Raw genomic sequence first — 19,034 nt, 5'->3', positions numbered from 1 at the left:
ATGAATTTCCATACGTTATTGGTGTTATAGATTGCTCGCATGTGCGAATTCCAAAATTTAGTGCATTTGGTGACGAGTACATAAACAGAAAAGGTTTTCCCAGTATAAATGTCCAAGCGACTTGTAATGCACGCGAAATATTCACAAGCGTAGACTGCCAGTGGCCAGGCTCTGTTCATGATAACAGAATTTTTAAAAACTCCAGTATATACGATATTATTATTATTATTATTATTACTAACAGGCTTGACGCCCAATTAGAAGCCCTGCCAAAAAGAAAATGATACACAAAACACATATTCTCAAAAATACTCCAGAAGACTGCTTAGTTCTAGGAGATGAAGGCTACTCTATCTCACCCTGGATTATGATACCTTGGAGAAATCCAATAACACCAGAACAACAAAATTATAATAACATCTTTAAAAGAGAAAGGGTTGTAATTAAACGTTGTTTTGGTCAATTAAAATCCAGATTTCCCATTCTTCACTATAAAATTCGTAATAAAATGGAAAACATACCATCAATAATAATTTGTTGTGTTGTACTTTATAACATCACAAAATGTCTGAAAGATGATGATTTTGATTACCCTGAAGAAAATAATTTGGAAGATGTTTTACCAAATCGGAACATGACGTTAAATGTCATTCGTCAGTTAGGTCAGCAGAGAAGACAATTAATTACTCAAATGCTTTTTAATTAACACTGTGTACTGTGAGATAACTGTAGACAATAATGCTTCATAAAAAAACCTGTAATAAGTAATTGTTTAATTGAAAATAAAAGTACATATTCATTTCAAAAAAATGGTAGTCAAATAATTATCATATATTACAATAATCCTTTTCTCCTTCTTTCACGATGGTTGTCTGGTTTACTCTCTTTGTTTTTCTTTCTTCGATTTCTTCTTGCTTCATTCGTATCAATTTCAATTGCTCCAATAACACTAAACGTTGTAGTTCTGGTGTTGGTAAATTTTTTGTTTCTGCTGTCTCTGGTAAGGAGCTTGCAGTTTTCTTTTGTTTTTTTACTGTTGGTGGTAAAACTGGTTTACAATTTTCAGAGTTACCTTGGACAGAGCTTTCCCCACCAAACGACAGCGCCCCTAATAGTATATTTTAATGTCATGAATAGTAAAATAAAAAAACATGCGCAGATTTTACCTGGAATCCTCGTAAAAATAGGATTGTTTTCCACTTCTAGCATTTCTAAAAGTAATTTCTCCAATGGCTTCATGACAATTTTTCTGTTTCCGGTTCGGTTAATATCAAATTTTTTTTTCACTTCAACTTTCATATTGCTAAGTTTTTTCACTAACTGCTTGGTTGTGGTGGAAACATTAAATATTTTTTCATAATGTTCTGCCAAATTTTTTAAAGCTTCTTCTTTTTCTTTCTTTATTCGGGGCACTTGTGATTTATTAAACAGGATCTTATTTTCTTTTAATTTATACATAAATATTAACTGTTTATTTGTTTTTACTTCTTCAATACTGTCACTATCACTGGTATCCGACATGTTAATCCTTCAATCGTCATTCGTAAACTAATAAGGAGGGGTCGGCAGATCTAAGACGGCTTTTTTAACAAAAAAAAACTTATGCGATTTCTTTCTTTCAGATAACAAAAAAAAACTCTCAAATAGAACCGTCCCACATATGACGACCTTTCTTTGAAAATGCAGATTTGCACGTTAGACCCTGCAGCAATTGCTTGTATGCCACGGGAAACCTAGGAATTGCTTGAATCTTTTATTCATATGGGACATAAGCACTTGCTTTTTCTGGAAGCAATTGCTACATTAGCATTTGCTTTTGCTGAACCGTCACATTTTAAAGCAATTGCTTAATTTTTATTCATTACCCTCATTGTCATTAACGTTCGTGATGCGCGATTGAATATTTATTACAAAACATTCACATCTAGAATAGGCCCAATGCGATACGTGTTTATACCCTTCACATCATGTTGCCACAATGTCGATTTTTGTATCGCGTTTCTAAGGTAATCTGCAAACAACTACCGCCATTGCAGTTTTTGTGCGCAAATATCGCCAGTTGTGTTGAAAAACAAGCAGTAAAATGAGTGATATTAGTGATTCCGAAAACGAAGTGGATGTTGTAGAAGAAACTTTAAATGTGGGGTGCGTCACAAATAAAGAATTTTTGAAACTTACGACCTCAACGTGTAATTAAGAAGACAAGGAAAATTTGTGGTATGAAAATTTTGATAACACTAATGTCGCGGCAAGTTCGCTAATGTTATTTCATTACAGTGGCAAGGAAGGCCAACTACAAGAGCTGTCTGAGTTTCCAGGAAGTGCTAACATCTTGTCTTCAACTTCTGTCCACATAAATAGAGAATTTCCGAAACCAAAGACCTCAATGTGTAATCAAGAAGACAAGAAAAATTCGAGGTAAGAAAATTTTCACATGCTAATGTAGCAGCAAGTTCGCTAATGCTATTTCATTATAGCTGCAAAGAAAGCCGACTACAAGAGCCGTGTGAGTTTCCAGAAAGTGCTAACATCTTGTCTTCAACTTCTGTCGACATAAATGATGAATTTTCGAAACCAACAACCTCAATGTGTAATCAAGAAGACAAGGAAAATGCGGGGTATGAAAATTTTGACAATGCTGATGTCGCGGCAAGTTTGCTAATGCTATTTCATTGCAGCGCCAAGGAAAACCGACTACAAGAGCTTTACGAGTTTCCAGAAAGTGCCCCCACATCTTGTCTTCAACTTCTGTTTACATAAAAATTATTATAATAATCGATTAATTTTGAATAAATTTTACTTACCGTTCTAGAACACCAAAAATTACTTACCGTCGAGTTTATCGTTAGCAAAGAGTAAACAGAGCTTACCGTCTTGGAAACAGACGTGGTAAATAAGCAAATAGAGTACAATCGCGCAAAATTTTTTTTATTCGACCTACAGAAATAACCCGGAACCCGGAATATAAACAAGAAACATTGTTCAATTCTGTGTTGACAAAATCAAAAATTGGTTTTATTCCTCCGAGATGTAATTTTCGAATTCGCAATTGACACGCAAACAATTCATTTGTCGAACTCAAAGCTACCAAGCCACTGCACTAGAGTGGCGGGAGGCGAAAACCTTTTTCCGCCGGTCTCTGGATATTAGAATCGTACAGCTTGACCAGAATAGCTTGGCGGATGAGATGCGCACAAGAGGAAACGAGCGAGTCTCTGTAAGACAAGGATATGGCTATGGTTGTAGGTACGGTACACTCAATGAAGCAAATCTGCTCAAAACAGCCCGGACATGCTGTTCACTTGAAACTTGAAGCGCTGATTTTCGGCCGTTTGTACACGATCTAAACACTTCCAGAGCCAACAGACAAGTGCGCTCCGCTAGTGGGAGGGATTTCAGTCACCTGCGTCACTCGCCAAGCTGTTCTGGTCGACCTGTATTAAACTGTAAAGGACCTGGGGCGGAGCTTAGCTTGCGCGGCCTTTAACACGTCAGTTAGGGAAAATGAGAATCGCTGGGAATCACGACAGTGGCGCATCATGTAATGGGAAATTTTCACCGTAGAATAAAACGTTTGAGCAGTTTGTGATATAATCAATAATAATGAATAGGGGATTTTTGTCAGATTTGATAATTTATGCATGCAGAATTGTGATAAAAGTATTACACGTAAAATCAACTTTTTATTAAATTTTATAACTCCTGATTTTTTCTAACACAGAACACACTCTGATTCGTGTTCTATAAATGCGATAACATTGGCGATAATTTCGAGAGCTCGACTGTGGAAAATTTTCCCATGCTGGCCAAAAGTTTGATGCGAAGCCATTCCAATCAACTGCTAAAAAAACCTACAAAATTCCAGTGGTGTTATTTAAGTTTTCATTTCATTTACAAGTCAATTGTTATTGAAAGTGAGATTATAAAATTAATTTTCCTATTATTTTTTTGTACTTACGAAAACACTGTAAAGTTATCTTCAGTTGTCTCGAGAAGACAGATTTGAAGTCTTGGGTGAATTTGGTAAGCGTATAAAGCAAAATCATAAATAAAGTTGCACTACATGAACATGACAAATCTCCCCTATTTTCCGGGGAATGGACCCGACCACACAAATTGGTTTTGCGCGCAGATCACGTCCCTTTACACTTTATTACAAGTCTACCGTTCTTTATACTTAATATACTATTAATCGTTTCGAATTTTTCAGAAATAATCATTATTTCCTTAGAGAATACGGCTAACATATTTATACATTGGACATTATTGAATTTGAGATGTGGTTTTGTGCCCTTTACATATGGTTTTTGAATCAATGATTGAATTATAAAACACAGATGAATCATCTTCTGAAAATTCTTCGAGGACTAAATCAATCTGATTGATTTTAACAAACTCATCTGTAGTGTTGATAATGGAAGTTACTGCTCTTTTGTTATTGAATTTTAGGATTGCTTTGGCGATAGATACACCATTTTAATTTCTGTAATTCCTTCAGATATTTTGTTTTGATTAATAATTATGTTGACTTGTATAAAAGTTTCCGATCTAGGTTTCAAAATGACGTTATCATTTTTATTTGGCTGTTGTGAGCAGAGTGTGTCATTAGTGCAAACAAATTCTGAATTTCGATAAATTTTTAACGGAAACGGAAAAGATTTAATTTTTAAGGTAAATTGATCAAGTCTGCATTTTCGGAAAATCGTTACCTATCAGACCGTCAAAAGGAATGTTGGTGGGACTTTTAAAGATGTGAAATTTGATTTTAAATCCGTGGTTATTGACGATAGGTTCCAAATAAACAAATCCGCCTGTTTGTATTGACTTGTTGGGGAAATTCCGTTTATCGTAATTTTATCATTAGGGTTGGAGGATAATGGAGTTTGCTTTAGTTTATCAGTTTTAATTAAACAAACATTAGCCGCAGTATCTATGAAAAATTTAAATGTTATTATCTCGTTTTTGTTGGTTGTATGAAGAAATAGTACCGTGCGATCAAATAAAAAAAAATCAGAGTAGGCGAAAATGATGGTTTGAACCAATCAAAGCATCAGAACAGCAGTTTTTCCTGTTTTTTAAGCGATTAATTAATCTCCTTTAGAGATCCTCTAAGAGCCATTGAGAAAGCAGAAGTTGTTGACTACTATCAGGAAGGTTCTTGGTTTATAGATTTATAAGGTTTTAATATCAAACGAGATCATAAGAAGTCCTTTGACTGTGTTTAGCAGTGAAAGATTAATTTAAGTCGGTAATTGTGCAAATGTGAGGTTAGGTGACGTAACTTTGTCGACACATTAAAACTGGTTAGTTTTCGGTGTTTTTCACTTATTTACTTATTACAGGGTCATTATAAATGATTGTACCATCGTAGTTGGCTTTGAAAACCCACACAACTTTGGGATATGCCGCTAGCTTCGCAACGTTAGAGAAACTAGTAGACAAATTTACACTACCGCCAGCAGCGCTACCTATCGGCGATGCTAATCTCACTCATGTTATAAAGCTTGCGGCACATTCAACTAAGCCACCAACGCCTACTACGATTGTATAATCATTTATAATGACCCCGTACTTATTTCACTTATTTATTTTAACGGTTATCACCTTTACAAAGACCTTTACAAAAACAATAAGCCAAACAAGAAAAAACATACAAAGCACAAAAATGACATATCAAAGTTAACATTGTAAAATTATTTTAGTATGCTGCCGGAATATAGAGTAAGAATTAAACCTAAATAAGTCAATTGAATCTCCATACATGTTGCAAACGTAAAATAAACGATTTAAAGAAGAATATAACATATAATTAGTTCTGTACCTAATAAACTAGCCAAAAATGAATAGGGAATTCCACAATTTTTCATGGAAAGCAAAATAATTGCCCCAATCCTCCCACGTATTCTTAAACACTGGATAAATTTTAAATGTTACAGGTGCTTGAAAGATTACATTTAATGTGTATATTAATATATTTCTAACACATTTCATTACAAATTTTAAACTGTATTTATAAAAAATTCAAAAATGGAAAAATTCCCTATTCATTTTTGCCTAGTTTATTTAAGTTTGAAAGTGGGAACATTCCTAGTAAGGAATTGTGGTACATAAAAGTTTAGTAATTCAGTCAGATCTAAAACATCAATTAGATTATGAAGAATTTTAAACATAAAACACAGTGCAAAATATTTGTATCTTACGTGGCTAGACCAAGATAACACAGACTTAGACTATAGCTATGCGAAATTTGTGAAGGAAGCTTCCATCTTATAAATTTAAAAATCCTGTATTGTACTTTCTCAAGTCTGTCAACATGTGTTTTGTAATAAGGTGTCCAAATGACTGAACCATATTGAAACGATTCGACTTCCTTAACTTGATGAAACTTTCCTACCTTATTTGGTGTATTGTTGGTTGCCGCTTACCCTACGAGGATATTTTTGCGGAAAAATACGAAACAAAGATAATGAGAAAACAAATGCTAATGGATCCTACGTTGTGTTTTGTTCATAATTTAATTTAATTTGGTTCAACGAGAGACCGTTCCTTCGGTAAGTTTTCAGAAAATGGAATTAAAACGGTTGAACACACTTCACTTAAATTTTATTGAACAAGAAATCTTTTCTGGTGGTGCTTAGTCTCATCAAATGGTAGAAATAAATAAATGAATTTAGTAAAGTCTTTTGGTGGACATTTAACTCAATAAGATTTGAATCACGACCAGCGAATTGAGATATGACTCATGGATAAATGACTGAGCTGGGCAAATACAGAAGTTTATCACGCGAACAGTATTGTAAGAGTTTGAGATGCGAACTATGTGATCCGATTTAGATTTGACTTGTTTCTCCAGTTAAATTGAATGCCCTGGAGTCTCATAGATCACCCTGGTTTACTCCGGTGATTGAAAATAAAGGGGAAAAAGGTTCTAACAGGGCCAAAGTGTACCCCTGTTCACGTGTCAGCTGGCCTAGTTTGGTCACTGGGCCCCTTGGGAATGACGAGGCTAATTGAGCTAATTGAGTGCGACGGACACTGGCGGTAGCCTCTCGAACTCGAGACTCCAAGACACAAATAATAAATGAAAACGTTTTATAGTGATTGTATAATAGTTGGCCTTGGCGAGAACACGTTCCTCAATCGGTAAATTCAAGAAGATCACATACTTCGCGATAAAGAATGTAATACAAGATTTTGAAACAAAATTTCAAAATCATCGGCCAACTACGAATTTTCATTTTTTTAATGTTTATTTCACAAATCAAAGAAATTTATTTTTAACACTTCTCTTATTATGAGTAAAAAAGAATTCACACTTGGATAATTACTACAAGCTACTGGCTTAACACTAATAAGTAATAATTAAATAACTATGGTTTTTAATTTTTTTTCCATTTATTCTAAGGTTTTAATTTACTTTTATTTACATCTTTTTATTTACAACTGACTCAAAGAACGGCTTTTAAAATGTTTCAGGTTTAGCAAACCTATTCGGACCGTTATAATATTCTCTGATGATCTCACTAGTGACATAAATAGTGTTATTTTAAGGTTGATAAGTTGGAAAAATATTTGGCTTTACGCTTCAGACAACCGAATAAATATGTTTTATTTGCTTTGCAGATAATACTCGTAGTATCGTAACGTAACGTAAATGTTCCTGATTATCTGATTACGGATTTCAATGGAATCAATAGAATGGGACAGTTGTTTAGTGTAGGTTGGGGGAATTTTGCGACTAAAATTTATGACCTGACATTTGGTTACATTTAAAATCATGTCATTATCTTCACACCAAGTATTTAAATTATTAAAATCTAACTGTAATTCCACCATGTCTGTTTGATACCGGATAATTTTGTATAGTTTTAAGTCATCAGCAAATAAGCAATGAAGGCTTCTAAAGTTATTTTCAGACGACCACTGTGAAATATGGCACATTTCACACGGTTTTTCCTTAGTGAAAATTTAAAATTGCAAACGATTTCAACACGAACACGAACGAACAGCCTAACCGTGTACAATGAAAAATTTGAGAAATCTGATTGGCCGACAGCTGTGTGTTTTTATATTGTACACGGGCCGATGATTAACGATGTCTATCTCCGCGCAACGGCATAATTATTTTGTCCGCAGCTCTGTCGAATAATATTTGAAGTTTGAAGGGATGCCGAATATTAGCGTTTTTTTTTTGTGGTCGTCGGAAAAATATCGTGTATACCACGTCTTGATATACAATATACTATTGTATCACAAGGCTAGAAAATGCTATTTTGCAAGTGCAAGCACGGTTTGTGGAGCAGAGGCGCTAGCCGAGGCGGCATTAGTGCGAGCACTTGCAAAACGTTTTCTAGCCGTGTAATACACAAAATGTTTTCGGCCGACAATTTATTTAAAGCAAAATATAACAATTTATTTTTCTTTCATTGGCAACATAAAGGATCCAAGAAGCGACAGTCACGACCAAAGTCAATCGATTCCTCAAATATTCAAAACCGTCGTCGTCCTCTCTGTTATTACTAAGACGTCGCTTGATACCCCCTCGGCCTCTACTGCTATACACAATGTATAGCTTGCGATAAAGGATACAAATTTGCCCGACATCAATATTTTACGCTTAAAAAGTTGTACAAAAATTCCACATGACATTGACATTTTGTGCTGTCAACCTAAAATCTTTCATTAAAAATTCCTGTTTCGATTTTCTTGCCTAGGCAGGCAAATTCTAGTTTCCAGACGATTTAGACGAATGGACAATCCGTGTTTCTAGACGGAGGCCGAAATAAATTTAATCCAACGTCATTTATAAAGATTGAAAATAACAGCGGGCCTAAGACAAAGCCTTAGGCGACGCCTGATGGTACAGTTGCGGCCGTTGAAATCTCAGACAGGAAAGATTTAAACACTCTGTATAAATTCCGAAATTTGATTAGCGCAAACAGGATTTTAATCAAGGATTATAAAGTCAGTGTCAGTATTTGACATATTAGGTCAGAATCGCGTGTAACTTTTGAAATGCCGCAATTATCTGATTTGCAAAAATGTGTTTGACTGAAGGACGGTGTGAGTATAAGAGCCATTGCGAGAGTAATTAATGTGGATAATGTTTGAGTGACATTTTGAGAAACGTCACTTTCAATACCATTTACAAAGCTAAAAGTTTGGCGTTGTCAAAGTGTCTGAGTTTTCAACGGCCGCAACTGTACATACATCCCTTATAGAAGAAAAACAGTTTCCTATCTTTACTTGTTGTGTTCTATCGGTGAGATAAGAAGCAAACCATAATAACATAGTACCAGTTACGCCATAGGCAGCTAAATTTTGAATTAAAATTGACTTTGTCGAAAGCCTTACTGAAGTCTGTATTTTCGTCGTTAAATGTTTCCTAATTTAATTATTATGTGTACAAGTTATTTCAATAGGTATCTACAATCACATTAGTTACTTGAGCAAGTGCTTGGATAGAGTCAGCGGGATCGTTACAAATAAGCTGCATAATGTAGAGTTAAGTCAATCAAGCTTCGTCACGTGCAGCATTGGATACAAGCCAAGGAATGATCCTAGCGACTGACAAAACGACTTCGAAGCCTCCCAGGATGACTATTGATTTGATATTTATATCCAGGTGAGCCCCGCTACCTCACAGGGGTAAATTACTGATCAAAAAGGCACCCCCAAGAGGTCAACCTTGTCCAGTTACTACGTAATTCCATGTCAGTCAAGAACTCCTGTAGTTGATATTTCTAGGTAGTTGAATAACTTGGCGTCACACACATTTAAACGCCTCCAGTTTTAACAGATTCAATTGGACAGTAATAAACTCAGAGTGTTTTAGCAATTTATATTAACAAATTTGGAAGCATTTGAAAGATAAAGATCCCACAATGATTGATTGCTCGACTGTAAATAAGGTGAGGTTCGTTATTTGCAGTTTAGTTGGTTTAGAAGAAGTGGTTTTTTCAATTTTATTTTACTTTAAAAAACCTACATGAGTTTGTTGAAACACAATTACGACATTCATCGTGAGATTCTACATTTCCTCTTTTCTGACTATTAAAATGGAGTATTTTCTTCAAAAGCCACTTAGTTTGTAGTACGTGGAAGAACTTTTTTGCAGTGATTTGCTCCTCGTCGGCCACATTACGGGCCCCATACTCACTTAAGTTTGTAATGATCTAAGTACATTACTTCTTTCCGCCAAATATTCGAACCTGCGCAAACTAAAACAAATGTGGTCGTGATCGTCATCGAAGCGGAGGGGGCCCTACGATGTGATTTTGTTTTGGATGAAAAGGTTCGGAATGCAAACGATGAGGATCCAGTTGGAAGAGTACCGCAAAATAAAACACACATGTGAGAGACGCAAAATACCTTTTATTGAAAAATGCCTGTGATAACGTTGATTTTCGGCGAACAAATGAAACGAATCCGAAATTAACGGGGACCAAGTATAACAGAGTAAAGTAAATTAACTAGCTGAGGCCATGGCAAAAACAAACAACGATATTAATACAACCACATTTAAAACAAACAGAACGGGTAAGTGACAACACAAATGACAAGTTAAAGGTTGCAAAGAAAAAAACAGTAACAAATTTATAATGCAGTTATCACAGACAGGGACGGATAAAAACCCTCTCCAAAACCGTATCCCAGGTATTACTCATAGTTTACAATTCGAGTTATGACAATTCCAAGTTTAATTAGTAACTACGCGGTCAAGGTACGCCGACAGGAGCTTAGAGCTGGAGGTAACAAACTCTCGGCCGCGAAGGGACCCATAAAAATAATCTGAATCGTCTTGAAAACAAGCGACATTTATAGATACTCGGCGTATCGCGTGTCGGACTAATGTTTACCGACCAATTGCGAGTGATATAAGTGTTTGGGGTTGTACGATGAGCTTCTCAGAGTCGCGTAGAGCCAGGCCTGTTCCACCTTCCCCAACCAACCTCTTACCGACAAAACCTCGAGGTCCCTATAACTGTGACGGGGGCTTCACGTCAACATCCCAGAGCCGCGTACAGCAGGACTTAGGTTCGCCTCCGCTAACGGCTCTACGTAACCGTCGCCCCCACAGAAATTTGACTAAACAACCCGGGACCTCCTGAATGTCATCTAGCCCCCATAGGATCGTACTAACAATATTTTAACTTTAACTCATCCGAAATCTAGCGGTGCTAAGCAACAACACAAAGAAAACCCGAGTTTAATTCAATAGAACAAAGCATAACATTAAACGATAAAAAAATTCAACAGAACAAAGCGTAACATTAAGCAATGATGAAATTCAACAAACCAAAACGCAACATTAAACAATGATAAAATAAAAGAAAACAAAACGCAACGTTAAAGAACGATAAAATAAAAAACGCTTTAAATGTCACAAATATATGTAAGCAACATAAATAACGAATATGATAATCGCTGGAAATGTTAAACGAAAAATGGCGGGTCAAGTACCGTTAGAAAATGTTAGCGAAAGAAAAACAAAATGGACGCACACGATTCGGATGACGGCTACTAATTTTCGATATTAACGGATTGCCTGAAAATTACCTCTTCCGGGAGAAACTTAAGGGATAACGCTTAAAATTAACAAATGGGCGTTTCTCGCAAGAAACAGCATGCAACAAAATGATATTTACAACATACCCTTACCACGTGGTCCGGGTCCCAAAAAAAGACAACGAACGTGGGATAAATTACCCGGGGTGAATTAAAATATCGGATTCCCCACGGGGACACAAAATATCTACCCGGGACAGTAGTGTAATTGATTCATGGTTTAACTTACAAATTTTGAAATATGGATCGCTCTTCGCACGGTGTGTTCTTTTTGAAAGAACAAACAGAAGTGAACTACCCTTTCCACCATCGCGCGCGAACCGCTTCACCCCCGCTCCCTCAGAGTTGCCAATTCTCCTTTTATATAGTTCCTAGTTCAACCTCTAGTACTTTCGTTTTGGTGCGCTTTCGTGGCGGTACCGGGAATTAAAATTTTAAACTGGGTCACTACAAATTTTTCGAAGATTTTCGATCATTATTGTCCTTACCGTAAGGATTAGAAGTTCACGGGCCGCAAGTCGAATTTCCTTCACCAATGTCCAACAAAAGTCATTTGTTAAATTCACTCATTTATCGTTTCATTTGAATAACTCGTCCAACAGTAAGGCGTCGTGTAGCGCCTTAATTAAATAAAAAACATGTAACACAACAAATCAATATAGTTATTTGTACAACTAGTTATGAAAGTCATCCTTGTTTTTGCTGAATTTGCAGTTTGATTAACGAGTGCGTAGCCCGAGTTAATCAAGCAAATAGTAGTGGTAGTAGTAAATAGTAGCAAATAGTAGCAAATAGTCATACCACAGTATAGTTGGAAGACGAACTTTTTTAAACGCATTATAAAATAACCCAATTGCCCCTTACAATGGTTAATGGCTTGTCCGTAAAGAGAGAACGAAAGACCAAAAATTCCACAATTTTAGAAGAATTGGGATAATATCAATATCAAACGAATAATTGCCAGTGACTTAATCTTTAATTCATCTAGCGACTTGGCTCGTTTTAAGGCTTTCCAATGGAGAGAATCAGGATCTTGGTTACATGCAATACCTTCTCCTAATATTGATACTCTTTTAGATAACACTTCCTTCCAAGTTTGTAATTTCTCCGATGGTTAAACTAGGTACTGATAAGACATGGAAAATTTCTCTGATGGTCAAATTAGCCCCTAATTAGGCATGGTAAATTTCTCCACTGGATTATGGAAGCATCACGTCCGACCGATCGACTACCCGACATAATCCTAGAATATTATCGATTCATGAGGAATATGGATGATGGGCGGCTGTGATTTATTTTTATCATCTTGGATAAACTGACACAGTTTTATATTTTTTCTTGTCAGAAATATGACATGTTTGTTCCGACATTGAAATTTGAACAATGTTGTCTAATTTAATTTGATTAAAAATTTTTGTTTGTTTGTTAGAGTATAGATTAAGTCGCCAGCAATAAATTTTGTTCGTCAATGTCATTTCAAAATTTGGTTAGATTGTCACAAATTTAATCCTTCGGAGCAATTTACATGTTTGAGGGTTGAAAACGAAGGAATTTACGTCTGCCCTTGTAATCTTTGTACACCTCATATTGTAACGGTCCGAATAGGTTCGATAAATTAAGAATTTTAATTTTAAAATAATTTCAACGAAATGTTTTAAATACCGTTCATTTGCGACGGAAATGCTGGTCAGTTGTAAATTTTATTGTTGCTTTGTTCACAAGAGTGGCACCACACTCCTCAAGTGAAATCTGCCAACCTTTCTTTGAAAATGCAGGTACGCGTCCGGGGCAAAGCATAGCCCAAGGGGAACAAGTGTTCAGGGGAAAAGAAGCGTTGCAATAAATTTACTGTAATTACATGTTCGACAATTTGGGTGGTCCAGTTAAAATCAGGGGATAATTGAATTAATGAATTTGATGTTAGCAGGTTTCAAATTGAGAGAACAACAAAATTAATGTTCATTAGGTTAATTTACCTTTTTTAGCATTCTCAAATTTGTGGCATATTTGTAATTAAAGGGCGAGAATTGCAAATTAAAAACAGAGCGCTTTATCGTAGAAAAGAACTAGAATCGTTTGCACTTTTAGTTAGAAAAGTAACAAAGCAAAGTAGAAAGAGAGTCGGTAGAAAACACAGAGGACCGGGTAACGGTAAAGCCAGGTAATCGTAGAAATCAGACGTGTGAGTGAGAGAGAGAGAATGAAATTTACGAAGTAATTATTAATTAGAACGGTTTGGTGAATCAAACCAATGTAGAACAATTTTTAGAAGTAGCAGTTACGTAATAGCGTTTCAAGCCCAATTTAGGTTTCAAAATAAGGTTAATTTGTTCTATTTTAATTCTGTTGGTTTCATGTTTATTATGTTTGTTTCATTTTTATTCTGTTTAATTCTTGGTGCTGATTTTTATTACTGTATAGAGTCGGTAATTCAGTGTTCCTGTTTAATTCTATTTGTTCCATTTTTAATTGTGTTTGTTTCTTGATCTTGAGGTTTATTATTGTATAGAGTCAGTAATTTAGTGTTCTTTTTCAGAGTTCTAATTCAACAACAAATTATGTACATTCGGTCTGGTCCTAACAAAAGTCTAAATTTAAACATTTAAATTAATGGTGGAAAACGGAGACTGTAATTTCAAAAGTTCTAGAGATATCGAAAGGGTGTCGCGGTCGACGTAAAGTAGAACCGAGCTGATTGGTCACTTTGGTCAAGTAGGGGTTGCGAAAGTGGGGTGCGCCAGAAATGATAAAACCGATTGCGGGACGGGAAACAAGGCTTTTTTGATTCACTCGGGGTTTGATCTCCAAAGTAGCCGGAGGTACGTTCAGTACTTCCAGCAGCCATTTTGTGACCACGTTCTTTACATTCACAAGGTAAATTATTTCTCTAATTCTTGTACATTATTTGTAGTCGCGATTTAATTAGTGAAACAGCATTTAGTTCTTTATCGTTCTAAAGTAAAGATTATATTATTTTCTTTGAGCTTTTGATGACCACGTGACTCTTTAGAATCTTATATTAATTTCTTTATCGCGAAGTATGTGATCTTCTTGTATTTACCGATTGGGGAAACGTGCTCTTCTCAAGGGGAACCAGTATGCAATTATTATAAAACATTTCCATTCATTATTTATGTCTTGGATTCTCGAGTTCGGGAAGCTACCGCCAGTGTCCGTCGCACTCAATAAGCTGTGGTCCGGCGTAAGAGCACAAAATTAGCCGCGTCACCCCCAAGGGGGCCAGCGACCAAACTAGGCCAGCTGACACGTGAAGAGAGGTACCCTTTGGCCCTGTTAGAACCTTTTTTCCCTTTTATTTTCGACCACCGGAGTAGACCGGGGTGATCTATGAGATTCCAGGGCATCGCGTCGGGTTAAATTTAATTGGGGAAATAATTGAAATCTAAATCGGATCACATAGATCGCATCTCAAACTCGTATAATGCTGTTCGCGCCATAAACTCGTATATTTGCCCAGCTTAGTCATTTATTCATGAGTCAGATCTCAATTCGTGGGCTGCGAGTCAAATATCATTTGGTCAAATTTCCACCAACTTCTGTTATTAAATTCATTTATTTATTTCTATAACTTGGGACCAAACAACACCACATTCGATTATTTGTTAAATAAAATTTAAGTGAAGTGTGCTCAATCGTTTTAATTCTATTTAGAAAAACCTTCCGAAGGTACGGCCTCTCGTTAGAACCTAATTAAACAAAATGAAAAATAAACACAACGTAGGATCCGTAAATATTTCTTTTCTCATTATTTTTGTTTCGTATTTTTCCGCAAAATTTCACCCGAGGGAGTGCGGCAACCAACAATACACCAAATGAGGAAAAAAAAACCATCGAGGAGAAGTCAAGGAAGTCGAAAAGTTACAATATTTTTATTGTTCATCTTGAAAACATAAAGGGTTATGAAACATCTTTGGGAAGCAAAGCAACGCAATAATTGTCGGGAGGTCAAAAACAAAGGAACGCTATGGCTCGAGCTTTAATCAGAAATCCACGCATTGTTCTGTTGGACGAGGCAACCTCTGCACTAGACAATGAAAGCGAAAAGGTATTACATTAAAAAACTTTTAAATAAATAAATGTATAACAAATACTTTATTTTTACAGATTGTACAAGAAGCACTTGACAATGCTAAACAAAATAGAACTTGCATTACAATCGCGCACAGGTTGACTACTACAATTCAAGATGCTGACGTCATTTGTGTTTTAAATGAAGGAACTGTAGCTGAAATGAGTAAACACTTTGAATTGTTGCAAAAGAAGGGTTTATATTACGAATTTTATAACTTATTACAAACAGGACAAAAATAATCTACAACAACAATTTCATAAATTAAAGCTGATTTGATTTTGTAATCGGTTGGATAAATAAATATAATACAAATTTCGTTCATATATTATTTTAGGGAAACGATTGAACATACTTCACTTCAATTTAAGTGAATATTTTAAAACATTTTCATTCAATATTCGTTCCTGGGGGTGCTCGCTCTCGGGGGAGTCTGTCCACCGTTCTCAGTCAGCGGTGGTCAGGCGCAGTGCACAAAATGAAGCAACGCCACCCATAAATGGAGTTATGGACCGTTGACAAAATAGCTGACACTTGAAAAGAGACCCTCATAATTCTGTTGGCACCTTCCCTTTTATGATTCCCTATATTAAACCAGGCTTGATCGAGGGTTTCCATGAGTATAGCGTGGGGTTCAGTTTAATGCTGCTCGCGTTCACAAATTTGTGTACCTATTTATTCAGCTTCATAGCTGATATAGGGCATTCATTTTAAACGTTGGGTAAAGTTGTAAACTCAAAACACCATAAATTACGAAAGCGGCAATTTTTCATTGTATCGGTATCGTAAAGTTGGAATCCCTCTGTTCATATAAAACTGGTACCACGTCGTACTTTCACCATCTTATCGACGAGCAAAAGAAAGAGACGTTAAAATATCCACAAGTAAAAAAAAATTAAAACACATTTTGTGATCAGTGACCAAAAAAATGTAAAGAGATTGTTGATTTTAAATAATGTGTTTGACAAATAAGATTAATTAATAAAGAAATAAGAGTAATTAGTAAAGTATCCATTACATTTAAAGTAAGTAAAAAATAAATAATAAAATACGTAAACAAATAAAAAATGAATCGTCATCTGAATCAAATTCACTAGATGATTCACCAGTATTGGCAACAAATGTTAATGGTTTCACTTGGTTTTCTAAAAGTTGATCTCGATCCCACCATTCTTAAATTTTGGACCCGAATATATTGAACACAGTTTTAGATTCACTGAGTTTTTGACAAGTGTCAAAGCAGGCAAGTTTTATTACAAAACCCAACATTTAAAATGAATGCACTATAACAACTGTTATATATCATATTGATATGTCGTCATATCAACAAAGAGGATGCTTTTGGCTCTATAGCGTTAAAGGAAATTCGAAAACAAATCCCATTACAGCAATAATTTCCCATTTTAAACTTAGACTTTAAGGACTTGTATTTTGCCATTGTATTTGTTATTGATACTGCATCCTAAAAAAATGTTTGCGACACAAAAATAAAAAGTGTTATTGTGACTAATTTAAGGCGTGGAATCAGGAAATAACAAACGTGATATCGATTTCGACACAAAATCTAAAAACTGAAGTTTTTAAAAGGAAAATGCGCACTTTGAAGGAACTTATGGAGGAAATAACAAACTGCTGGAACACTATAGATCAGCAGAGGCTGCAGAATATTTTTGCGAATAAAAAGAAACGAATTAGGAAATAATGAGGCCACTTTCAACAATTTATTTAAAACTGGGTACATAGAGAAGACATAAACCCCCAAAATGTGTTTGTTTTAATTGACCAAAATCTTCATTGTAAGGTGTCTGCAGAAGTTATGTTTTGATATTTTATGAATTATCAGTCCATTGAGTATTACTAATTGAAAGTGATCACATTGTATTCTTCAGACAAGGGAGTGTAATTAAAGAGAGATAAAATAGCATGTGGTGTGTCCTGTACCTAACAGAAATTCCTTTCATTGTAAAAATCGAAAAACATGTCATTAATTACATAACCTCTGTTTTTCTATTTGATATTACCATATGGTATAGAGCGGCAAAAATCAAATAGATTCGAGTTCTACTGGACTCATGATATGTTCTTTTTTGAACTCACTAACTTCAAAATGACATTTCGCAAACGCAACAGTTAACCGCTAACGTAGATTTCGCGCACTAGTGCTTCAAAATCATCCAAAAAGCATTGGCTTTTTTGAGCATTCTGACAAATAATTTGACTTGATAATACTAAAGTCTGTTTACAAAACGTCATTTCTCTAATCTGGATGTTGAAAATTTCGAAAGAATGAAAATAAATAGCTATTAATGCGATTGACACTTGGCCAAGAGCCCTCTATTCACTAAATTGGGAACTATTGGGTGATAATTTAAAAATGCTAATGTTCGTTTCGTATTCGACACATTCACGCAAATGAAGCACCCGCTCCTTCGTCGCTTGTGCCTCAAATAATGCGCTCATGTGCGAAAAATGTCTTCTCACACTCGGTTCGTAAAGAACTATTATAAATACTTTGTAACAGGAAGATGCTATGTCAAACACAATAATCAACACAGATAAACACGTGTGTTTATTGATTAGATCAGAGAATAAAGTTAGTGGGAAGTCATACAGTTACAGTTGTCATTACCGTATTTTAAAAGAAATTATAACTTATACGTGAAAAATTGTTCGTTACTTTGCAACTAAATTGAGGTATGTTACAATATGCTATCGGTCACTATAACACATCCCTTGTAATAAAAATTAAAAAATTAAGAAATTAACAATACATTTTTTTACATATCGTAATGAAAGTGGCACTTGTTTACACGAAAAATCGTAGTGAAAGTAGTACTTTTTTGGGTCATTTTCCGGGTGTTGGTCAGTAGCGCGCCGCGGTCAGCTTACCCTTTGCTAGAAATTTGATGGTCCCAAAAGGTACAGGACACTTGCGCGCAAATAAAGGATTAAGATAGTAAAATACACCTATACCGTTAAACAGGTAGGAGTACTTATTGCCCTTTGCAATACACATGTTTCTTTTCATCTTGGTATTCTTAGTAAAATCTGTAGGTAAAGTCGGTTGTTTTGTGGAATTCTGAAATTTGAGAAAATCTTCAGGGGGTGGATAAATACAATAAATAAAATTCGAAATATAGGAAGCGTTACAAATATGTCATTTAATTAAGTTCTACATGTAAGAATAATGCTATCGCCCGATTTGATTTTGTAAAAAGTGATTGTTACCAATATACCAATATAGCAAGAAATATACTAGTTTCAATTTGGTTGTAGGTCGTAAAATTTTATGGTACTTTAAGTTAAAGATCTTGCGGGGCTTATAAATCCTAGTTTACCACTAGCAGGTAATATTTTAAGCAGGGTTGTATTGTAC

At 35.3% G+C, this 19,034-nt stretch overlaps 1 protein-coding gene and 1 long non-coding RNA gene across 2 annotated transcripts in view; one reads left to right on the top strand and one right to left on the bottom strand.

Annotated features, from left to right (window-relative positions):
- LOC138129408 (uncharacterized) overlaps positions 1–15,933 on the top strand; it is a 202,861-nt gene extending 186,928 nt beyond the window's left edge. Inside the window, 2 exon segments of the mRNA XM_069045700.1 lie at positions 15,485–15,634; positions 15,694–15,933. Of these exon segments, the coding sequence (XP_068901801.1) occupies positions 15,485–15,634; positions 15,694–15,900 (357 nt within the window). The 3' untranslated portion in view covers positions 15,901–15,933.
- LOC138129878 (uncharacterized) lies at positions 796–6,538 on the bottom strand. Its single transcript, XR_011159416.1, has 3 exons — positions 3,959–6,538; positions 1,167–3,851; positions 796–1,108 (listed from the first exon to the last, which is right to left on the bottom strand). It is a non-coding gene; the product is annotated as an uncharacterized lncRNA (long non-coding RNA).
- Positions 15,934–19,034: the final 3,101 nt, after the last annotated feature.

Source organism: Tenebrio molitor, chromosome 4 (genome assembly GCF_963966145.1).
Source record: "Tenebrio molitor chromosome 4, icTenMoli1.1, whole genome shotgun sequence".
Classification (NCBI taxonomy): Eukaryota; Metazoa; Arthropoda; class Insecta; order Coleoptera; family Tenebrionidae; genus Tenebrio; species Tenebrio molitor.
The sequence above is the reverse complement of the archived record's forward strand: the minus strand, read 5'-3'. Positions and strand labels throughout refer to the sequence as shown.